Source organism: Scardinius erythrophthalmus, assembly GCF_964197995.2.
Source record: "Scardinius erythrophthalmus genome assembly, chromosome: 12".
Lineage (NCBI taxonomy): Eukaryota > Metazoa > Chordata > Actinopteri > Cypriniformes > Leuciscidae > Scardinius > Scardinius erythrophthalmus.
In genome coordinates, this window is record NC_138232.1 from 18,343,912 (window position 1) to 18,369,055 (window position 25,144).

At 38.1% G+C, this 25,144-nt stretch overlaps 2 protein-coding genes across 6 annotated transcripts in view; one reads left to right on the forward strand and one right to left on the reverse strand.

Moving 5' to 3' along the window:
- Window positions 1-642: 642 nt before the first annotated feature.
- rpl5b (ribosomal protein L5b) lies at window positions 643-11,435 on the reverse strand. Its single transcript, XM_081381263.1, has 8 exons — window positions 11,272-11,435; window positions 10,745-10,814; window positions 10,536-10,651; window positions 8,301-8,435; window positions 4,644-4,846; window positions 4,272-4,449; window positions 2,098-2,186; window positions 643-808 (listed from the first exon to the last, which is right to left on the reverse strand). The coding sequence occupies exons 1-8, from the start codon at window positions 11,272-11,274 to the stop codon at window positions 712-714; spliced, it is 891 nt and encodes a 296-aa protein (XP_081237389.1). The 5' UTR covers window positions 11,275-11,435; the 3' UTR covers window positions 643-711.
- Window positions 11,436-12,405: 970 nt separating this feature from the next.
- evi5b (ecotropic viral integration site 5b) overlaps window positions 12,406-25,144 on the forward strand; it is a 56,102-nt gene continuing 43,363 nt past the window's right edge. For 2 of the 5 annotated variants that reach the window (XM_081381265.1, XM_081381270.1), the window contains exon 1: window positions 13,184-13,514. Coding sequence is in view for 2 of the 5 variants with exons in the window: in XM_081381268.1 (XP_081237394.1) it covers window positions 12,597-12,599 (3 nt within the window). In the remaining 3 variants the exon portion in view is untranslated. Of the gene's footprint in view, window positions 12,600-13,183; window positions 13,515-25,144 lie in introns of those variants that run through there. The other 3 variants (XM_081381268.1, XM_081381264.1, XM_081381267.1) reach the window with 3 other exon arrangements.

A 25,144-nucleotide genomic window follows, 5' to 3' on the forward strand; every position in this document is an offset into this window, starting at 1 on the left:
GATTACAGAGTGCTTAGAGTGGAGAGAGGAACGTGCTTTTGCTCCACTCCAGGCTTTGATCACATCCCCCTCAGCAGGGTGAATACACCTCGTCTTTCCTTAATTTAAGACCTATTCAAACTAAAATTAAGATATTTATTACACTATTTGAGAAATGAAAGCCTATTTACGGCCTTAAAATTATGAAAAGTGAATTTAAGACTTTAAGGACAGACTGGAACCCGCAATGACGGAAATCCGTCATGGACTTGCTGCAATTAACGGAAATCCGTCGTAGCGACGGAGAACTTTAATCCCTGGACATAACAGATCATGTTTTCTTGAATACTCGCCAAGACAGATATTTTGAAATACTGTAATTCTGTGTATATCGGGATCACGCACTGTCAGACTACAGGTCACATGTTTTGAACTCCTGGCCTAACAGTGTGTTTTCAGTTTATTCACTCATTCAGAAGAGTGTTCACTACAATACAGCAAACTGAAAGATTAAATTGCCATTGTTCGCCACTTCCTTAATTATGTAAATGCTAAAGGTTTCTCTAAAGTCAGGTGTTAAAGCAAGGAAATACACAAATCATATTTAACATTTGAAAATACACCTACTTATTAAATGTTACAAGCAATCAGACGGAAACAAAGTCTTTTCTGAAATATTTATTAGAACAAAAGATTTCTGCACAAATATGAGGAGACACAAAGGATCGCGCTTTAGTCCTCCTCTGCAGCTTGAGCCCGAAGGAAGCTGGCCTTCTTCTGGGCAACACGGTCTTTTCTCTGAGCCAGTGTGAGCTTGGCACGGTTCCATCTAGAAAGAGAACCACTCAGTCTTAGCAAACAAGCAGCAAGCAATTTCTCCCAGAAAATCAACTTTAAATACAGCACTACATTTCAATTAAACAGTCATTTACTGTAGGTGAGACTAACCAATTTTCCCCTGACCAAACAAGCATTAGTCAAGATCATTGATTTACTTAGACTGCAAAGAACATTAATGAATTATACTTGGGACTATCTGACAATTCATGTCCGTTCTGAAAAAATTCCAGGAGAATTTAAAACAATGAAACTTCCTGTAATGGCTCCACTGACACTAAATGTCCAACTATTAACCAAAGTTGCTCTCAGCCCCGTCTTGAAATATGCATCAACTGTGCAAATGTAGGACCAACCACAATTTGCTCAGTCTGAAAGGGTATCATCATCAAGCAGCAGAAGAGTTATGGACATCAAACCTTATCTAAATGGTTTAATTGACAAAATACTTTTGTCATACAGGGTTTAGATTAAGCCAGGATTAGGCCTTTTAGTAGCTTTTATAAACGTGCCTTAAAGTCGGCATGAAATCAAATTTGACAAATCTTCTTTTTATATGTAATATTGTAGTGTTTATTATAAATGATTTATCTGTGAACTTCATTATTTTTTTTTAAATTCATGTACCCTTATAATCTTTAATCAAATACATTACCCTTCCCTCCCCCCTCGAAACGACCTCTCTTCTCTTTCGGTCACGTGCCATGGCGAAAGGGTGCGGCCAGAGCCCATGAGGGTGCGGCTATCGAGATGCTCTCGAGGGTGAACTTGACTGATAACAGAGAATGTCTAATAAGGCTGATAACTTGACTTGACTCATCTTGGTTTGTGGGAATAATAAAATAAAATAAAAAATCCTTCATGGGAGGGTAACGGTGGGGAGTCCGGTGGAGAGAAATCCTCCACAACTGAATGTAAACTGGCATTCAAATCTGCCTCCATTTTGTTTGCAACGCCCAACCTCCAACGATCCAATCAATTCCCGAAGGACGAAATCAAGCCCCGCCCTACATTTTTTTCTCATTTCAGAAGCCGTTTCACTCGGATATACGTCACAACAAGGAAAAAATTACAATCTCAACTTCCGTTTCATGCCGACTTTAAGAAAACATTACTGGTGTGCATCACACTGATATATTTTAGGATATGCCAGTGCAAGTTGCTTTCAGTTAAAACATGTATTTTAGTCTGGGACTAGGCTTAAGCCTTGTCTGTGAAACGCTCATCAACATCAACCTAAGAGCACAAGACATGACGCAACCAAAAAAAAAAGATCTGTACCTCTTCTTCTTGACTTCCCGCTTGGGCTTCTTTTCATGCACTGGGTTCTCCCGGATGGCTGCGTGTGCCTTTTTGTACATTTCCTCCATCTGAGGAAGAGAGACACATTAGAATCTGGCAAAACTGTCACAAGATATTAGAGTAAAGCAGGCTGATAAAGCCTGAAGTTATGTTGATGTTATTAATCTTGTGTTCATGAAATACTGAACTTACATTAATGTGAAACCAAGTCATGGATTTGCAATTTTTAAACTCCCAAAAACTCCCTCCCAAAATGTATGGGTGTATGCAAGGGAAAATACAATTTTAAACTATAAACTAGGGATGCACCGATACCAACAACCGATAGGCAGCGTGTCCAGACAAAGAAACACTGACAACAGCGTATAATGGGGATAAGGCTGTCTATGAAGTAAATGTATCTAATTAGTGGAATATGAAACAATTTTATTGTTATTTTATTACTGCCTGCTTGCGTTTAATAATGGTTTAAATTCACAATAATAAGGTTGGTAGTTTTTCCTTGTAGTGTCAAAATTGTAATAAAGAATTGATATTTCACTGGTGTCTAATTTGTACCACTGACCCAATCCTCAGCACTGAGCCCTGCTGGAGCTGCTCTAAATTTGTGCTGTGCTATTAAATGAAAAAATATGATAGAGCAATCAAATGAACAGTGAACGTAACATAAGCTCATGCAATGAATTTTAGCAGGCTTAATTAAGCATGGAAATATATATTTGATAAACAAATTAAGCCAACTAATGATTTATATTCTTTTGGTTTCACTACCCAATACATTTTAAAATGACAAATGCAGTGAAAATACAGGTGTCGACAAGTACTAAAAATGAAAGTATCGGTGCATCCCTATTATAAACCATCACATATACTTGCGTGTATGTCACGCTTCACATCGTGCTGACGTTTACATCAAGCGCCTTGCCTGGAAGCCATGGGTTATAGTTTATAAAGGATTAAAAAATGTTCCCCTCACACACCTAATCGCTTTGCTTCAGAAGACACACTACATTCATATGGATTAGTGTCATTTTGCATGCTTTTTGAGAAGTCAACTTTGAATGTTCCATCCACTTAAGATTATACAGAATCACAGAGATGGGTTATTTATTTTTAATAGGCATGCATGCACCGATATGAAAAATTTGGCCGATACCAATAACTCTTTATATTGAAAGCATATATATTCCCAATAAATCTAATTCCCAATTTGTATATAATTTGAAAACTTGATTACAAAAAAAAAGTCTCACTATTAAAAGTCATGTCCCAAGCACACAATTATAAATGTTCTCATTATAATTTTGTAGCCAATGTGACAGACTTGCGCAGCATGTTGCACTTTTTTTTCCCTTTCTTTTCTGCCATATTTTCTTTTATGAAGTGATTTCAATCATATTTTAGGCAATTCAAAACCATCATGGTGAACAGTGCGCATCTGAAGTGTCTCAGCTAAAGGAAATAAAGCAGAACTCGGCAACTCTAGCGAACTCTAGTCACTTCTTCGCTGATTTTCCCTTTTGTTGTCGCATGTTTTCCCCACGAGCTCCCCCTACAGCTGTGGGGCATATATTTCACAACGCCGTCGTAAAAAAACGGCCTCCTCCCCCTCTCTACCGTTGCTCATGTGCTGTTATGATCGGAGCAAGCCAACTGTATCGTGTGGAGCTGTGTCTACCGAGGTGGGTAATCTGGTAATACATCATACATGCATGTGTGTTTATGTCGAATTGTCGTAAAGCAATTCGTGTTTCGCGCTTGTTCTCGTTCTCACAAGACTTCCAATTTCTATCTTGCCGGGACAGTAGTCCCCAAGTTGCAAGGTTGGTTTTCTGCCTGGGAACTCTGGGGAGAGCGGGGAAAGTCACCAATATCACCAGAACAGGTTGTTTAACCATCCAAATGATTTCTAGACAGTTTTATTAAGTTAAAAAAGTTACCAAGTTCTGCTTTAATACATCGGCCAAATTTTCGTATCGGGCCGACAACAATAACTTTAAAAATGAACATATCGGACAATACGATATGGTGGCCGATATAAAGTGCATCTCTAATTTTTATTTTTAAAAACTTTGTTTGGAGTATTATCTTTTAAGCCCAAACCACTTTATATCAGGCGTCTTTAACAATGTTAAAAAACACCCAGTACATACTGAATCAGGGGTAACGCCGTTCTTGATAAAGCGAGAGAACTGTTTCTTGTACGCGTCCTCATCCTCCTCCATCAAGTATCTCATGTACTCTGAGATGTTCAGGCCCAGGATGTGCTTGCGGTGGACCTCTGCATTGAACTCCTTGCTCTCAGTGTCATAGCCTGGGAATCGCTTGGTGCTAAGACAAATTACACAGTATAAATGAACAGCTCATGCAGTTTTGATGATTACAATGTAAACATGTCTTAAAATCAGTCCCGTCTTGAATTGCAATCACAGCAACAAGCTGCTCAGTTTCAAGATTTGTCATCAAGTAGACAGAATTATATAAAATAGGAAAACCTAGAACAAACCGTAAGAGGGTAGATCTACCTGTGAGGAATGGAGAGACCTCCATCCACCGCTCCCTTCAGGGCTCCGAATACCTTATTGCCAGTGGTGGTTCTGGCCAGGCCTGCATCTAGGTAGCAGGTGAAAGCACCAGGCTGTCCATCAATGCTCTCCACATTAAACTCGTCCCCGGTGATCTCCACCTGGCCGTCATACACCTTGTCAAGGCCAAATTTGTTCAGCAGCTGGAAGAAAGCACACAATTGTCCAGTTAGAACCAGTGCTTGCGCCCTCATATCAATTATCCAGAATCAAAATTCATTCAAGTGTTAAAGAACTGCTTAAGGACCCATTTACTCCTGATATTAACTCTCTTAATTAGAGAAGATTGGATTGCAAGAGCATTGTTATCACTCAAACCAAATTTGGAGATCATTAAAAACACGCGAAAACATTCTCTTTGTACTGTCAAAGCTAATGTGTCTGGATGGGTTCTGCACAACAGCAAATGATGGGCTACTTATCTAACACAATGCTGCAGCAATGCAGTTTTTTTTATTTATTTACAAATCTGATGAAATTTGAAAAAGCCAGACTTTATAGAACATCTTTGGTATTTATGATAACATGCAGTGATGCAGATCACAAAGCATGCACATCCAAACTTCAGGTGGAAGTACTGCACTTAAGAGCAACTTGCTTGAAATTCTGCATTTTTGACATGGATCTGGTATAGCAAATGAGATATGTAGTCAAAAAAGCAGCAAGTCACAAGTGGTGACTCAGCTGACCACTCGTGATTGTGTCGCCTGAAATGACTGTTACTACCAGGTGTTAAACGCACCCATCGCAGCACATTTACAAATACAGATTCTTGCTCAATGAAATATCTAAATCAAGTACCATGCATTGTGGGACAATTTCACGGATGCACATTTGGATTACTCTTGCACTACATGTAAACATGACGTAATTAATAAACAATTATAAACATTTGCTGCATCCCAATTTGCCTACTTATCTAGGCCCTAAAATTATGTACACTTGTGAAGAAAATCTACGCAAGTTTGAGTGTATAGCAGAAGAGTAGCCAAGTTTTGGGACATACTACCAAATCATAATTGCATCGTTAATGTACCAGGCTGTCACTGGAAACTGGCCTGTCAATCACCTTGTCACGGTTAAAATCCTCTTATAGACACTCCACATTACAGTTTCAGTACACAATTCTTTCCATTGTATTAGAGAGAATAGTATGTTACTCTGCCAGTTGTGGGGTCTTCCATACAGAAAACTCATGTTTTTCATAATGAAGCATTTAAAGTTAACAGCCAAACATATCTTTATAAAAGTTCACAATACTGCTGATAAAGTCTTTATCAGATTCTGGGCAAAGTGATGTTTTAGGGAATGTGCCCCCTTATACCTAAATGCATTCATGTTTGCGCAAATCATTTTACACAGACTGTTTTGTGAACGAGGGTCAAATACAAATACAAAGCAGGTTTTGCTAAAAAGTTGATACTCAAGGATGGATCAGCACAATTTTTATGATCCAGCTTACAGTCTCCAGAGTGATAGGCTTAACGTTACTGGTCACTGCAGTAATGAAAGGGAGGGCACACAATTTATTAGTCCATCGGAGTTGTTTTACGTATATAAAGTTTACCAATTTATGAAGCACCCCCTGAAAAAATCTGTATATATTAGTTAATTGTTAGTTGTAACGAGTGTTGTGTGATTCGCTGTGTATGTTGATAATAAAAGGGAGAGAGAGAGAGATTATGGTTAAGACTTTAATGCGCACTTGTACTGTTTATTCAGCTCAGTGAAAACGGACGCTTCATCTTTTGTGTGATGTACAATAAACGTTATAAAACTAATCAGTACATTTTTGGCCATCATTCGGACACGGTCCGCAACAGGCTTGTAGTGGATAAAAGCAAGGTGACAACGCAAGTTATAACCGTAGTTAAACTAAACTATACCTGTTCTATCTCTATACAGCACATATTCTCTGGCTCTGTAGGCATTGTCTGATTCCGCTTCGAACTGAAACCCGCTGACATTTCAGTGTATGAGATTACCCTTTTTGTTTGTTGCGGGAGCTCTTGAAGCCCTGCCCTCTTCTTGAAAGAGGGAGGGGGGGCAGCAGCTCATTTGCATTCAAAGGAACACAAAAATGGCGTGTTTTGCTCATCCTCAAAAAGTGGCAATTTTAACATGCTAAAAAAATTATATGTGGGGAATTTTGTGCTAAAACTTTACATACACACTATGTCCATCAGAGACTTATTTTACATCTTGTAAAAAGGGGCATAATAGGTGCCCTTTAACATTTTTACATCAAATTAAATTCCTGGAGGGCCACTGTCCTGCAGACTTTAGCTTCAACCCAAGTTAAACACATCTGGACCAGATAATCAAGGTCTTCAGGATTACTAGAAACTTTCAGGCAGGTGTTTGAGCTTGGAGCTACAATCTGCAGGATAGTGGCCCTCCAAGAGCGGAGTTTGACATGCATTGGAGTGTGCATGGATTTGCACTTCAAATTTCCACTGGAAACAGTAGACCATCAGGATATCATGGGATACTCATTTCAACATACTCCGATTTGGGACACCCTTTCTAATTTTGAACACCATTTAGGATGTATAGTATGCAAACTGGGACACAATCACTTTTCATGGCTATACAACAAAATACCTATATAATGATTGATCTAAAATTCCTTTGCTAAATCTGGATTAACTTTAACCTTTTGCAGTTTCAACAGAATAAAACTTGAGTTCATAGTACATGTAGGATTACATATAAAAGAGTGCTACCTAGGGCTGAACGATACATCGAATTTTCATCGTCATCGCGATATGAACTCGCGCGATGAACACATCGCAACAGACAGCCTGACATGATGAATAACACCTGGTTCAGATTACAAGATTTTTGTGTGTTACGATAGTCACGGTGTCAGATTACACGATTTTGACTCCTAAAATCTTGTCGTGTCATGGACAAGAAACATGTCAGACTACACGTTGCTTTCCGACCAGTCATCGCGTGCCGTCACACGCACACATTCACTCGCAAACATTTACTCGCACACACTGTCCCTCGCTCTCGCGCGCACACAGACACAGACTCTCACTGTCCCTCGCTCACTCAGTCTCACACACACACACACACACACGCACGCACACACTCGCCTAAATCGCGTAATCCAGGCAGGTAATAAACGTTTGACCTATCACGTAAATAACTTTTAAAGCACTAAGACATGGGAACAGTATATTCTATTTTACGTCTATTTAAAAAAAATTAAAAAATAAATCATGAATTGTTGTTAGCTATAGCTAACATTCACATTTGAATATTTATCGCAAGTCATATCGTCATCGCAATATTAAACAATGTTATCGCACATCGCAGCTTTTCCTCATATCGTGCAGCCCTAGTGCTACTCCTTTTGCAGTTTCAATTATGAGTAACGCAATCCATCTTGGAGAAATTTGATCTCCTGCAACTGAAATTACTCTTTACAGACATATTTCTTCATATCTGTCAACATGAAGAACCACTAGGTAATAAGTTAATTTGATGCAACTACTCTAGTTCTTGAGACATATCTGCAAGGTAAAGTTTCATATATCAATTTCAATGGGGAAATAAGTCAAAATAAGAGGCAAGTGCAAGACTCACCCTGCGGGCGAGCAGCAGCCCAGTGCAGTAGGCTGCAGCATAATTTGTCAAACCCACACTGATGCCATACTTGGGCAGCTCATGGGAGTAGGCCGCACACACGATCATGTCACCCTCAATCTTGGCATAGGCAATCTGGAAAAACAAACAAATCTTAAAATCACATTTGACTCCACAGAGATATTTCTTCAGTGATTTCATATACAGACAAGCTTGATTCATCTTATGCACAATAATGAGAACATGCATGTCAAACATTTTTAGAATACAGTTTTCAAAAACTACATTTAATGCATAAAATATAACTACTATATACTAACATTAGCCACTTTTCCACAGTCGGGCCAAACCGTTCTCTTTGCTTGTTCCGTTCCATGCCGATCCGGCCCAGCCGGTACAAATATGGTTCCATTTTCCACTGTGGAGCTGATAAAGGATTTAATTTTCCACTGTGGGGCTGATAACGGAACTCTTTGGAATGTAATATAAATACAAATACAATTGTTGCCTAGGTAATGCAATAGTTTACAGATGATATGAGATGCAGCGAGAAACAGCGACCATGTTATGGAGGATGATCAGATATTTCTTTTAATACTTTGTTTACGTCGATCAAATAGCACGCTTAGATAGCCAGCTACAGAGAAGTTGATAAGACAACAGAAGTGACCCGAATTGCGAAGTCACTACAAGTTCTACCAGCACGGTTGGCCAATTCCGGGCCGAGAACAGTTTGGAATCATGCCGTACCAGGCTCGTGGAAACATAACTAGAACCGCTCGGCCCGACAGTGGAAAAGCGGCTATGGAATACCCACAAGACTATGGATTTAGTTATTTTTGTAACTAAATGTTCATTCTAGAAAATTCCCACATTTATTGCTATTGAGTTTGAGGTATGGTTGTGGCTAGAAGGAATGGTTACACCAGGATACATTGTATGATTTTTGCTGTCATACGAGCTCGCAGGTGAGAAATTGCATGGAAATCGTTGATGCCCACATGATCGTGGCTCGCCGTAGCGTGTGCAATGGCTCACAAACTCATGAGTGTCAGAACAGTTTGGGTTTCAATTTCAAAATGAGTCTGAATGCGCACGGTCTATTAACGAGCTACAGGCAAAACAAGTGAAAAATGTCAATAAATTTGAGGTTAACAAAATTGAGATTGCTTGCCCATGTCTAGCAATCCCAATACTCCAAATAGCAATTCCGAGGAGTAACTTTCCTTTGTCCATGAAAAATGCTGTTTGTCTCTGCTCACTTCTCGCATTCCCCCTCAGCACAAGTTTGGTATCGTTTTAAAGCGCAGCATTTCAACTTTGTGAATATTCAAAGCGAATTCTTGTTGGCATGAGTCTGAACCTATGAAATGTGATTTTTAAACTCATGCTGATGTAAACAAAATGATCTCACTCGTGCTGACTGATGCATCCAAAGCGTGAGCACAAAGACAGAGCGCGATCCCAATCTACACATATACAGAATTACAGTATTTAAAAATATCTGTCTTGGCAAGTATTCACGCAAACATCTGTTATGTCTTAAGTGAACGTTTGGTTAACTTTTGGGAAAAAACATCTAATGTGTATCATAGTATCAGATCCTTGCAGCACAGTAGCTCTTAATACATAGTCTGTCTCAATGTAAACCAAACAATTGTTGCATCATAGAAAAAAAAAAAATTAATAATAATAATAATAATAATAAAATTTGGTGTTATTACCAATGATTTTAGGGTATGGTTGCTAGGTGATTTTGTTTTGGAACTTTTAGAAAACGAACGCGATTTCTCTCAATTTACTTTACTGACTATCAACTCCAAACAAGTGTACTTCAGTCATTTTTTGTCTGATTCCAACAAAAATCATACATCATTTTGAAGGTTTTTTAATAGAGAATGACAAACTCATTTTTGAAAATTTTCCCATCGCGAGTAATTTTGCCAGCACGGGTCACAAATGTTAATTAAATGCAAGTACGTTATTTGTAACTGCTATTCACCTACATGTACACTTTTAATAAGTATATTGTATAGTTAAATAAGGCCACCTAATATAAACTCTGACCAAATATTGCTTTTAGTGCTTAATAAATAGTTTGTCGAGTGACAATTAAACTTTTCCCCATAATCTCCCATCCTATTCAAGTACTGATTTTCAGCATTAAAGAATATCCTGCTGCATGAGCACTTCATAAATGATCATGGGGCAAACGGTGAGCAGCTTTACACCCACCTGGCAGATGATGTCCCTGTTGGAGGAGCGGACAATCATCCTATACTTGGGTGTGTTGTACTTGTTCTTGTCTTGAATAACCAGGCGCTTTCGGGCAAAGTAATCAGTTTTTCCCTCTGAAAAGCAAAAAAAAAAAAGAAGAAAACAATGAAAATCAAACCTGTCTGTATGACTTCATATAGGCAAACTGTTCACAGTTCTGCATTTACCTCTCCTTCTCCTGAACTTCACCTGGTACCTCTTGAAGTAGGCCTTGTTCTTCACTACTTTAACAAATCCCTAAACGGACAACAAAGCACTTTAAAAGCCAATCGCATCAGATACTCAATCTGCAGACCTAAAACAAATCGAAATGTCTGCTACAATGAAAACCGAAGTGATAGGACTGCAAAAGGCCTGCAAAAAAAATTAAGGCATATCATGCCAACATTAAACAGCACGCGAGACCGCGATTAGGCGTTTAATAACATATTCATATTATGCTTTTTGAGAGCGTGTGGGGTTGAGGAAAAACATTAGCAATATTGCCAATATTCATTACAGTGTGCAACTATCTCTGAAACTCATGTGGGAAGGGTTTGAAATCAGCCATAAGGCCACGTTTGAACTCTTGTCTATCCGAGAAAATCTTATGCCATCCTTTTATTATCTGTCATCACACTGTAACGTAAGCGCACCAAACAGACAATTAACCTTTAGGGAACACAATAACAGAAGTATTTCGGCGCGTACTGACCATTTTGTAGACTTTTCAGTCTCCTAAGCCGGAGCCTGGAGTCAAACTAGGGAGTTTTGACTCGGCTGCCCTGGAAAAGAAAGAATGATGTGCGCATGCTCGGTAAATACCATCGACAACGGGTCAAAACAACACTATGAGGAGGAAAGCACAGCGACACCTGCTCTTTTGGATGTATAAAGCCGAATATTAGCCAAAAACACATTTGTATGAACAATTCTTATCAACAAATGACATCTGTCCAGTTCATATATCGCTTTGTTCCAAGAAATAGGCCTACTGGCTTTATTTCATTACATGAAGATGCAGTTTAGCTGTCTACTAGCTGTTATAGCCTACTGTGCTTTATTTTTATAGATTTAATCGTTTTACCTTTAGACAGTCAATTAAACTATGAAAATAGGCCTACATAAAAATATAAATTATCGCATGTTTAACACAGTTTAACATCTAAAGAAACAGGCTAGTCAAATAAACATAAGCCATTTCAATATATTTTTTTGTTTGTTTGTTTTACTGTTTTTGTTGGAATAGAAGATGTTTAGATTTAATGACATTTTTTTGTAATAGATTTATTTGTATCTTGATGTTTATTTTGTAAAATTAGATTTATTGTTCATTTGGGTGTAGAACTTTTCCTTTTTTCTGATTATTTGCAACAGGTTGCAACAATTGTGAAAATTATCCACTAGAAAATTACAGGAATCAAGCTAAGCTGTACAGAAATAATTGTGAAAAAGTGTATTATTTATGGAAAATGATTTGTGTTAATATTAATATTCATATTATTTAAAAATATTCATATATATTTAAAAAAATATTATTTAAATATAATTTCCAAATCCATTATTTTCAGCACAAAATGCTATTAATGAATAATTTCAGATGAGATTTCAGATGTAAACAGTGGTCATAAACTATGAGATCTGGAGCAATTATTCTTTTATAATTTTAGCAGAATTCTCCTTAATATGTTTTCTTTTTGGAAATGCAGACAAAACCGTTTTGACAGCTTGACTTTTAGGCACACCTTTAAAAGAGAAGACATTAACCTCATTACATAGAGAAAGTGATTATCTTTTTGTGTCTTAAAATAGGTTCCACGTATAAAGCAGGTCTAATAAGCTGATTGCTGCGTCAGTGATGCATTGTTGGAGAGCGAAAGGTGTGTCCTACATCAGAAAAAAAATGAGATTAACGTCAGCAAAACCAAGGAAAACCAGAAAAGTTAGTTCCAGTGTTAGTTGCTAGCTGCTATCCGAAATGTCTATCTAGTCACTAACTTCTAAATTAAATCTACATTTTGCAGATGACCTAGCCATCTAATGGTGAGTTGTTTATTCAATTATCTGGCATATTCTTCTCACAAGAGCAAAAGTATGGGCAATACAGCATATAATTTAAAATATTGAGAGATTCTGATTGAAGTGATGAAATATACTTGGGGATTATCCAGAAAACATTGCAACTGCTACATTTAAAACTCTTGCTCACTACAAAGAAATAAGGTTGAACGGCTTTGAGTTCATTCTGTTGTGACAACTTATTGGCTGGCTACTAGTGCTACCTAAGATACAGGCTTATGGCAGGGTATTGTGAGGAACAAATAGGCCTAGATAGACTCATTGTAATGTAAATAATTATGAAATAACTACATTTTCTTCATTATGTCTTCAAAGATTGCCTTTTGTTAATGAATTACATCTGTACATTTAATCACTGAAGATGCACAATTAAGATATCTGGGAAAACGTAGAGGTGGACCTTGAAATTGTTAAGTGTGGCTGTTTTAAACAGTGTACACACAGTTTTAACATGTAAACACACGAGTTTAGTACATGAGAACATGTATTGCATTAATGTTGTCGGAACTCGTGTGTTTACATGTAGCCTACTGTTTACAGCAGAGGGTGGTAGAGAGATGATTTTAGCCCTGCAGGCAGCGCATGTGTGCGCATGCGCAGTTGTGTCCAGCGCAGCCGCAGCGCATAGCCCGTCTTCTGATGGCTTGAGTGACTGCTAGAGGAGCTGCGGTAACTGCCTTGCTGTCTGCGCACACACCATACGGGCTTTACACATTCAGCCTCTCTATGGACTGGACTGTTGAAATCCTGCCCTAGTGTGAAAACTGACCGTTGACGACGGGCTTGAACCCTCAGTGTGCGCAAGGTTATGCAACTTTACCTCGCTCCATGGAAAGTTAATATTTAGCTAAAACCCCTGGAATTGAAAAAGACTTCAAGGTAAACAGTTTGAGACGGGTTTTAATCTAGTATGCATGTATGTATGTGTGTGTGTGTGTGTGTGTGTGTGTGTGTGTGTCTGTGCCTGTTGCAGTAGGGAGGTAAATGCCGACCAACGTCCGTTGTTTGTTGTGGTTTATATAGTTGTCCATTTAGTTATTCAGGGTCAATTCATCTAGCTTCTTGTCAGCTAGTAAAACACAGTTTAAATACTAAAATAAGTTTGAACAGTTGTCATTTTTGAGACTCTTAAAACAGTTCCAGCATTACAGGTTCAGATCTAGACTGTCCGTTAGCCACCACTGCTAACTCCTTTAGCCAGAGTCTCAGACATCTCAATAAGACTCAGCTTAACACTGGTCAGAACGTATGCATAATGTATCATATACCTCTAGTTTATAGTTTATATTGATATAATCTGCCATATGTTGGCAATTTATCATTGTTATAACGTTAATTAGATTTACTCTAAATCATGCACGCGTATGTTGTACGGCTGATGTTATGAGCTGGGTTGTTTGCCAAGAGATAAATGCCATTGGATTTGCTCTGTTATTTTTTTTTAGCGTTATTATTTTGAGTTTTGAGTTATAGGTCCACATTTGTGGTCAGAGTGTGCACGTGTATGTGGTCACAACATTGTCACGGATAACAGTGCCACGTTTAGTCTAGGGTGGGGTGAGAACCAGATCAGAGGAAACTAGTGGAGAGTGTGACCACCTTAAAAAGAAACAAACACTTTAGTTCAGTGTGTTTTTATACTATGACACAAAGTAAGCATCAAGAATTCTGATGATCTGATCATCATGGGAGTATTTCTATTGTATGCATTCAAAATAACATGTTGCCAAGCCATATTAGCCATTATATGTTTTATTTATTTGTTTTTTATACATTGAGTGACTAGAAGGCTTTTGAAATGTTGAGCAGGATACCAATAAGTACTGGGACAACATGATATCTAATCTTGATATTTCATAGTTTTCATAGTGACAAATATTTACATAAAAAAAAAGATAAAAGTAGCTTATAATATAATGATTCACTAAGTATAAAAACCTCTAAAGCTGTCCTATAAAAATGAGGGTTGACTTTGATTTTACCTGCTTTAAAAAAAACATTTGTATAACGTTTATTTATTAATTTTAATAAAAGACAGATATTACATGTGTTTAGAACATTCTAGTGATCATCTCTAATTCAAACTTCGGAATGTAAATGTCTGTGGAAAAGCTGTTTTAAAACTAATGGCATGGTAAAGCTGTTTTGTCCAATGTCTAAAGAATCATGTGTCAAAGGGCATTTTTGATGGCTTATTTACTCTTGTTATAATCTGTTGTGCTATTAAACATCACCATTTAAGTCCATTTTGACCTAATAGTTTTGTTAATGAAATGTAAACATAAGGGCCATATAGATTTGTGCGATTAGTTGATCAATGGCTTTAGGAAAACTGCCAACTACTTTGATGTTTTTCTCCCGTCCATTTACCCTTGGTGTTTACATTTTGAAGAGTGATGAGATATCCAGCCCAGGAAGTCTGTACTGGAGAAAAAAATCACCTTCTTCAGTTCAGATACTTACCTCTTACCACTTTCATCCTCTGACCCCATCAAGGTCGCTAGAACCACGAGTGAAACGTGAACCACTGGATCTTTAACTCTGGCTTTGCATTGATTACAGCTGATCCCCCTCTGATCGCTGCTGATCCACTTTAATTGTGACCCCATCCTTCTTATTCTGTGCACACAAACTGCACTGTTATGTGCTGTTGTAGCACTTCACTGGAACATGCGGATTCAGGAAGTTGACTGAAATGTGACCTGAGGTATGTTTGTCGGTCATATGATAAGATTTCCTGGATTTGTCAGGCTGATAATCTTAAATGTGAAAACGTAATTCTTCTGACAGTCTTCTAGAACAGAACTTGTGTCTATTTTGGAGGGAATGCTTGCTAATGCTTGATGTGTAATCTTTGAGGGAAGATTTCTTAGTAATGGCTTGTGGGTGTCTGTAAATGTCGCTTGAGATTATAACCGAATTCATGCGACTAAATGGCTCGCCTCTACTTGCCTTCTAGAATGCTTCTTGTCTGGTAGGGACAATGTTGTGTTTTGCTTAGCTTTGATGTTATATATTCCCTGTACAAATACTGGGATCATTCATTGTTCTTATTCACACGACCCAGCCATATTGGCGCATTGCTCCATCTCACTTCATACAATTTGTCACGTTGAACAGAAGAAGATCCCCTGCCGGAATGCTTTGTTAAAGTCTTGCTCCAAGTGGCCTTGTCTAAACTTGCTCTTTACTCCCTCTCTTTCTCTGTCCTTCCTTTCTCACCCCTTTACAGACATACCCACTCAGACAAACATCTTGCTTCCATTTGGCTTGAGCAAATGGAACTTGTTTGCTTTGTAGACAGGCATTATTGCAGTTCCTTTTTCAAGAGTATCTTAGACTGCATGACTGAGGGAATTTCTAGCCTTATACGACTGAGTCAGGCAGTAGTGCACAGACGTAAGCAAACCAGCAGATTCCCTCAAAGTCACTAAAGATTACGGCGACTTTTACCTTCAGTAAAAAGGTCCGGAAAAATTACCTCAGGTAATAGCCTACTAATCCCGTGCGAATAGACCCGCTGTAAATATGTATGTAAATATTTAGTCATTTCGTGTTTAAAAGTAGTTTCCCGCGGTTTTTGAAGTATGGAGGTGCTTTAAAAAGCATTCAGTTGCGTTCTAGACGCTGGGATGAGTCTCTGGCAAAACTCAAGTGTTTTCCACATACTATTCAGATCAGAAAGAAAATGGAAAGCACTTGTTAAAGGCACAAAACATCTTTTAGCGTTAGGTAAGTGCCTATTACCAACACAATCCAATATGAAGTTAATTAATACATCGTTCGACCAGGCATAACTGTTTTATATATATATATATATATATATATATATATATATATAAATATATATAAATATAGGTTATATGTGTTTGCGCACGTGATATCAGGAAGCAACGTAATACGCACATGACGACAGGAGGGTGACGGTGATGCGCAAATCGAGTTAACCCTCCCACTTCTGCTAGTTTTACTGAGATATCTTATCCCGTGCGAATTGGCCATTAATATTACAAACGTTTTGTGGTAAAATTACATTACTCCATCTACCCTTGTAAAGTTAATCCCGTCCGAATAGGGCTTTAGTGTGGTTTGAAGACTTTCCAGGGCTCAACGTTAAGGATTTGTTTCTAATGGCCCGGTTAAAATTTTTACTTGCCCTGCTAATTTTTTACTGGCCCCACCACAAAAAAGTAATAAACGCATAAAATAGGCATAGTTATTGTCTTCGTGATTTTTGACCCATAACCTTAATAAATAAGGTTGTGACACCAAAAATTACTAGGCTAACTCATATAAATTTCAAATATTGTTAAAGACAAGTAAACTCTCAGTAATAAAATAACAAATAGGCCTACTCAAATTACGAGCAATAGCACAAATACAGTAGAACAGACATACCTAAAAACATGAAAAGCAGTGTTTATTTTAATTTTGAGTCTAAAAGTAATTTTCAGGTAAAAAAATATAATTAATAAAATGTAAAATAGCACTGCATAGTCTTCACTGTATAAATTAAATAGATTAATCCTTGTTATAGTTAGTTATTCAGTCAAGAGCAGTGAGTGATTTTTTTTCTTTGTCCTTTGTTGTTTAATTAACATTAAAACAAAGACAGCAGCAGGAATATTATCAGGCTGCTGTCACTTTAAGAGCTGCACGGATCCAATTTACTGTTACACATGCGTTTTATTTCTCAACTGTTTGTTCACTTAAGATATAACAGATTATGTATTTTATTTGTTTATGTAATTTTGTGTGAATATGTCCGTTCAAGCGCAAGAAGGTGTGAAAGAGAGCTCAATTTAGCATTTGCACGCTGTCTGAGAAGCGACTTTCTGGGCATATGCTTCATTGTCATTGACTGTACGTGGAGTTAGAGCTGCACAATTAATCTAGGGCTGGAACGACGCGTCAACGTAATCGCGAATTAGTCTATTTGCGTGGAATGCGTCGATTCGTCACGCTGTTTATGTTCATCTCCAATGATGATGGCTCCGACTCCCGGGCATGCTGAAAAGTAGCTGTTATTACAAAAATATCGAGCCTTATCTAAACTTTTCTGTCTATTCAGAAAAGGTAAATAATCCGTTAGATTATTCGGTAGAAAAAATAATCGTTAGTTACTATTACATGTTATTTTGTTTTTGTCTGTTAAGAATCATGGGAGAATCGTGATCTGTGCTTAAAACAAAAAAATCAAGATTCTCAGTTTATCCAGAATCATGCAGCTCTACTGTTCGTCTGCTGTTTATGCAAAGTGCATTTGTGAGTAAAATTTGGGTTAAATGTAATTTAAAGGGCCCCAATTATGGATTTTTGAAAATGACCTTTCATGTAGTGTGTAACAGCTCTAAGTAAATGAAAACATCCTGCAAAGTTTTAAAACTGAAAGTTCACAGTATATAAAATTATTGTCTTTCAAAAGTAAGAGTCGACTCGGAGTCAATGAAATTAGTCGTTTTTCCAAACGAGTCATAATCCGCTTCGTTGTGACGTCGAGATGAAACATTAGCGTATTGCGCGCATACACCAGGGAAAACTTGAACCTCAAACAGGTGTTGTGCCGAATTTCGACCCCCTGCCAAATTATTACCCCGTCGCTGAAGTCAGTACCTGATTGCCTAATCCTAACCCCACCCCTAATCCTAACCCCTCCCCCACAACTAATCCTAAACCTACCAATACTTGGGGGGGGTAATAATTTGGCGGGGGTTGAAATTCGATACAACACTGGCAGCTGATTCCTATGGATACTGGTCTAGATAGCATCATGTCGAGAAGACGCTGTGCTCTACAATGTGAAGGTAAAGCCGGATTTGCAAACCGCTTGCTCTTAAAAGATGGTGTTCAAAATACTTAGTTTTGAGTTTTATATTGTGTAGGTCTCCTGCTAACTGACTAACTCACATTATTACTGTCTTACTGAAATACTTCTGCTAATCAGTTGTGGGCCACTATTACCTAAAACTGTGTCTATTAATGCAGATCGTCTTTCGTTCTCCCTACTTTGAGGAAAGATTAAACATGGAGCAAGATTTGTTTTACCAACGTTTATGTTACATCAGTCATTCACGCTAGAGCTCGGCTAATGTATGCACTGTTCACATGTTTCCACATGTTCACCACAATAAAAGAAAAATACTCTGTAAATAATTAAGTATAAGTAAAATAATCGGTTTGTTGATGGACATGCACTTGTTAATGCTGATGGTGAGGAATTACAGTTGCAACATCCCATAATGTACCTCAAACTGAGTAGTGTATCACTGAGAAACATCCTGCTTGAGTCGTCCTTGCTATGGAGGTTCGGGTTGAATGAATAGTTCTTCCAATGTTTCATCATCGGACTCGCTCTCGGATTGATATGGTAAAATTGACGTCATTGTTCGTTACTGTGTTTAGTTTATGGTGTAGGAAGCCTCAGGACAAGCAGAGCTGAGGGGCATGTTGACCAATCACAACAGACTGAGCTGTCGGGCCAATCAGAGCAGAGTAGCTTGCGGAAAGGAGGGATTTAGAGAGATTGATTCATCTGACGAGTTGTTTGAGAATTATTGAAAATGTGGAGAAAATTAAACAGTTTTTTTACCTTTAAAGCATGTAAACCTGTTGTAGGAGACTCCAAAACATAATAGGGGCACTTTTAGCATTTTGGTGCAGAAAATAATTTTCGTTGCCTACAGCAAAGGAAGTCAAAAGCAGAAATGTGACTTGCATGAATTGTTCAGTAGAAATGTTTATTAATTCATTTGTGAAGTTGTCTAATGCAACCATTTGAGGTGGGGCTACATTTTTCCATTTGGTTGAACTTCTGGTTATATTTTACAGAAAGACAAACATTCAGTGCAGTAACATTTAAATTTTAATGAACAGCTATTAATGCCTCTGTTAAAACTCGGCTGCTGTTGATGCAACTTTTTTTTTTTTTTTTTTTTTTTTTTTTATAAACGTAGAGGTGTTCTTATCTCTTTTCCATCACACTATGGAAAATGTTAGTTAACCAGCCAGTAAGTTTTGCGCTTTTTGTCACATGCCCAGAGCAACTGCTCTTTACATAAAACAATGGCTTGGTGGCACTCTAGAAGTATTTCGACTAGTGTTTTTATGGTTGTTCAATGAGTTAAATAGACATGTTGGTAGACCAAGTGTCAACCTACAATTGTTATAAGGCAAATTAAGTAAGAGAATTACACAATACTATTAGAAGTATTATTTTGACAGAAAAATTGCTTTGAACTTAAATGACTGTGAACTATAGTTGAATCTATTATAGGTTACTGTGAAAAAAAAAACAAAAAAACTTAAGTCCTGACTACATTGATTGATTTTGCCTTTTGTCAAAAGCCTAAACCTCTCCCTCATCTCACAGCGAAATTATTTTCCTTGTACTGAACACGTGTTGGAAATGATAAATAACGGTTTTTTTTTTTGGTTTTTTTTTCAGTTGTTGTCCTAAAGCTCTCTCTATATTGGTGTGTATTGTTAGGGCAGCAGGTTGGCTCTCCTGTGGACTATTTGGACAGCTGAATCAGAATCCATAACAAACAGTTGAGGACACAGAGCTTAAGCTAAAGACATGACTGCTTCCTGCACCCTTAGTTTAAAGTTCATTCGCAGAGAGATTTTTATTGCTTTAAAGGAATGGTTCACCCAAAAATGAAAAATTATTATTTATTCACCCTTATGTCGTGCCAAATCCAAATTAGTATTCTCTTCCATGGCACAGAAAAGGACAATTATTGAAGAATCTTCAAAACTCTCTTCATTATGATAAAACTAGATAAAAAAGAACCATAAAATAGTCCTTATGATATCATCAGACTTCCAAAAAGAAGCAATGCAAGTCTCATTTTCTTTCCTGCATATTCAAATGGCCTTCTCTAAATTAGGTAAAACTTGGCGTTAGAGCTGCTCGATTATTGCAAAAATCATAATCACAATTATTTTGGTCAGTATTCTAATCACGAACACAAACAGCCTATGTGTGGGCCATATGAACAAAACCCTATAGAGTCGTTTATTTAATTATATCAATAAGGGGTGTAACAATGCATCGCTATATCAAGATATCGCAATATAAAAATGCGATGATATGTATCTTTGATGTAACGATATGATTTGCGATATAAAGTTAGTTTTTTTCCAAGACTCTGACAGCTTACAGTATTTATAAGGTAGCTATAATTCACCTAAAAATTTTAATTCTGTCATCTACTCACCTTCATGTTGTTTTAAAGATAAGATTTTCGTTCAACTCCCAAACACAAATAAAGATATTTTTTCTGTCCCTCCATTTAAAGTCCACTCTAAAACTTAAAAGATCCAAAAAATGTCGCAAAGGCATCTTAAAAATAATCAATTGAGTCGTGGTCTAATCCAAATCCAAGTCTTCTGAAGAGACACGATGGCTTTCTATAATGAACAGATTTACAACGACACGCATACTGTAGTACTAAACACAGACGTTCAAATGCTTGTGTGACACCACGCGAAATCAACATGAAGAGTGAGTAAATGCAGATTTTAGAGCCTCGTAAAGATTCTTCAAAATATCATGAGGGTGAGTAAATAATGACAGAGTACAAGTTAGTCTACATAAAACATTAGTGAATGTTGCAGTGAAAACCATAACAGTTTTTAAAGGGGGGGTGAAATGCTCATTTTCACTCAATCTCCTGTTAATCTTGAGTACCTATAGAGTAGTATTGCATCCTTCATATCTCCAAAAAGTCTTTAGTTTTATTATATTTTTTAAAGAAAGATAGGCTGTACCGAGTCTTTCCGGAAAAAAACGAGCGGCTGGAGGCGGGCCCTGTGGGCGAAGCTAAAGCTGTGCTAACGCGCCGAGCTAGTAACAACACACAGAGACAATAGAAGCAGTTTTACTCACCGAACTTATCATTGTGACTGCTCGATCCTTAAGCATATAGACGATCTGCAAATCCGTCGATCTGGGCTTTGTTTATAAAACAATCATCGTCGAAATGCAGGGAACAAACAGTCTACACAACTCCGTTTATGCTCAGGAAAAACAAACTCCATCCACTGGTGCCTTAATGCCGGGTTCTTTGGGAATCTGTGCAGGGTTGTCTTGCCCTGGCAACCAAAAACACACTTCTTTGGTGACATTGGCTTCCCAAAAGCCGGGCAGGGCGCTTTGATGGCGAACTGCTTTCGCTCTCTTGCTCTGGTCTACGAGTGCGCGCGCGCCCGCGATCTTACCGGAGAAGTGCCCTTAGGACCTATATAAGGAAATTCCGTTACATCTGACGTCACACATACCCATACTCGAAAAAAACTTTCCGAAACTTGTGACAAACTGGAAGGACAATTTTTGGCACAGAAATACTCCTTCAAACGTACAATTTAATTTTTGAAACTTTGTCCATGTTTAGCATGGGAATCCAACTCTTTAACAGTGTAAAAAACTCAGTATGCATGAAATAGCATTTCACCCCCCCTTTAATGTTGATGCATATAATCATTTCAGTCTAGACCCCACGTCTGACTCTAGTCTCTATCAGACAGATACATTTTTTCATTATAAATTTTGCAATCAAAATGTTTTTTTGCAGCTTTGTGCTGCATTAGCAAGGTCAGCTAAGGACGCACCACTAATAAACGTGGTCATCTCTAGCCGCTGTTTCCTGTTTTCCTGTGCAACGCAGGATCTGTGCCGGCATGCGTGTCTGCAGGTTTCTACCCAGCTTGACTGTTATTTGTTTTTTGTCTATAATGAACACTCTCTTCTCTGGCTCTCAGTCTGGATACAGTGAGGAAAATAAGTATTTGAACACCCTGCTATTTTGCAAGTTCTCCCACTTGGAAATCATGGAGGGGTCTGAAATTGTCATCGTAGGTGCATGTCCACTGTGAGAGACATAATCTAAAAAAAAAAATCCAGAAATCACAATATATGATTTTTTAACTATTTATTTGTATGATACAGCTGCAAATAAGTATCTGAACACCTGTCTATCAGCTAGAATTCTGACCCTCAAAGACCTGTTAGTCTGCCTTTAAAATGTCCACCTTCACTCCATTTATTATCCTAAATTAGATGCACCTGTTTGAGGTCGTTAGCTGCATAAAGACACCTGTCCACCCCATACAATCAGTAAGAATCCAACTACTAACATGGCCAAGACCAAAGAGCTGTCCAAAGACACTAGAGACAAAATTGTACACCTCCACAAGGCTGGAAAGGGCTACGGGGAAATTGCCAAGTAGCTTGGTGAAAAAAGGTCCACTGTTGGAGCAATCGTTAGAAAATGGAAGTAGCTAAACATGGCGGTCAATCTCCCTCGGACTGGGGCTCCATGCAAGATCTCACCTCGTGGGGTCTCAATGATCCTAAGAAAGGTGAGAAATCAGCCCAGAACTACACGGGAGGAGCTGGTCAATGACCTGAAAAGAGCTGGGACCACCGTTTCCAAGGTTACTGTTGGTAATACACTAAGACGTCATGGTTTGAAATTATGCATGGCACGGAAGGTTCCCCTGCTTAAACCAGCACATGTCAAGGCCCGTCTTAAGTTTGCCAATGACCATTTGGATGATCCAGAGGAGTCATGGGAGAAAGTCATGTGGTCAGATGAGACCAAAATAGAACTTTTTGGTCATAATTCCACTAAACGTGTTTGGAGGAAGAAGAATGATGAGTACCATCCCAAGAACACCATCCCTACTGTGAAGCATGGGGGTGGTAGCATCATGCTTTGGGGGTGTTTTTCTGCACATGGGACAGGGCGACTGCACTGTATTAAGGAGAGGATGACCGGGGCCATGTATTGTGAGATTTTGGGGAACAACCTCCTTCCCTCAGTTAGAGCATTGAAGATGGGTCGAGGCTGGGTCTTCCAACATGACAATGACCCGAAGCACACAGCCAGGATAACCAAGGAGTGGCTCTGAAAGAAGCATATCAAGGTTCTGGCGTGGCCTAGCCAGTCTCCAGACCTAAACCCAATAGAGAATCTTTGGAGGGAGCTCAAACTCCGTGTTTCTCAGCGACAGCCCAGAAACCTGACTGATCTAGAGAAGATCTGTGTGGAGGAGTGGGCCAAAATCCCTCCTGCAGTGTGTGCAAACCTGGTGAAAAACTACAGGAAACGTTTGACCTCTGTAATTGCAAACAAAGGCTACTGTACCAAATAATAACATTGATTTTCTCAGGTGTTCAAATATTTATTTGCAGCTGTATCATACAAATAAATAGTTAAAAAATCATACATTGTGATTTCTGGATTTTTTTTTTTTTAGATCATGTCTCTCACAGTGGACATGCACCTATGATGACAATTTCAGACCCCTCCATGATTTCTAAGTGGGAGAACTTGCAAAATAGCAGGGTGTTCAAATACTTATTTTCCTCACTGTATCTACCTCTGGCCATTTAATAGGTTGCTGGAAAGTGTTGTGTTGACTTCAGCATGTTCAAAAGTCCATGTAGTCTGTTTTTTCCTTCTTCTGAACCACCAGCAGTGCGGATAGAAAGTGCGTGCACATCACTTTCTTGTTCACCTTCCAGGATGAGCTGAGGTTTGCCTGCCAGGGTTTTTTGACAATATATCATTGTCAGCTGGAGATTAGTCTGGGGTCATGACGGAGGCTTGAAGTCATGAACTAATTTGCCTCTGTCCAATACATACACTTCTATTTCTCCAATGAAAAAAAAAAAGAGAATTGGGTTCACAGTATTTTTTTATTTGTTTTATACATCTCTAATATGAATGGCAAATTCTTCAACCTTTACTTTAAAAAAAATGCAAGTTCAATGATCAATAAATAAAAAAAAATAAAAATAATAATAACATAAAATATATATATATATATATTTTTTTTACTAGTTCTGCACCAATTACTCATGCACATCCCAAACTGTAAAGTGAATTATAGCATTTTTATGCTCAGTCTCACTTTAAAAACATGGTGTGACTTGCAATTAATCATTTCATTATCATGTAATATAATATGAAATGGTTGTTTCCTTCTGCAGTATGTTGATTGTGCAAAAAGTTCTGTTTTTCACAACGCCTTTTCACAGAGATGATATTTCTTGTCTAAAAATTGACATCTCATTGTGGCCCATGGCGCACAGATATTACAGATGTGTCTGTGTTGCCTTTCATGTGCCCGTTTCTGTTGTTGTACTTGGTTGATAATAATTCCACTGTTAGAAGACGAGAGATATCTTTGGGGATTTTCATTAAACATAATGAAAATGCACGAGGCCTGTCCTTCCTCTCTTTTTTTTTTTTTTTTGTCTTATTCAGCAAACACAGCCCAGCACCTCTGCATGAATCATTTAGAAGGCCAGGGCAGATGAAGTGATATTGTTATTCTGTTTCCTAGCAGTTACTCTTCTCTCAGGGTATGAAAACACTCGTTCCCCTGAGAGGATAAGTTAGGCTTAACCAAATTATGTTTTTATTACAGTATTTTATATACAGAAGTTTATACCTGTGAGATCTTACGCTGTCGCCACATTGGACCAGCGGTTTGGAAAA

What these genes read in the sequence shown, in the direction of transcription:
- rpl5b (XM_081381263.1), bottom strand. An exon ending in ACAGGGACATCATCTGCCAG is followed by an intron (nt 8,436 to 10,535) that starts GTGGGTGTAAAG and finishes TTGTTTTTCCAG; the next exon opens with ATTGCCTATGCCAAGATTGA. An exon ending in GGTCTCTCCATTCCTCACAG is followed by an intron (nt 4,450 to 4,643) that starts GTAGATCTACCC and finishes AATTTGTCTTAG; the next exon opens with CACCAAGCGATTCCCAGGCT.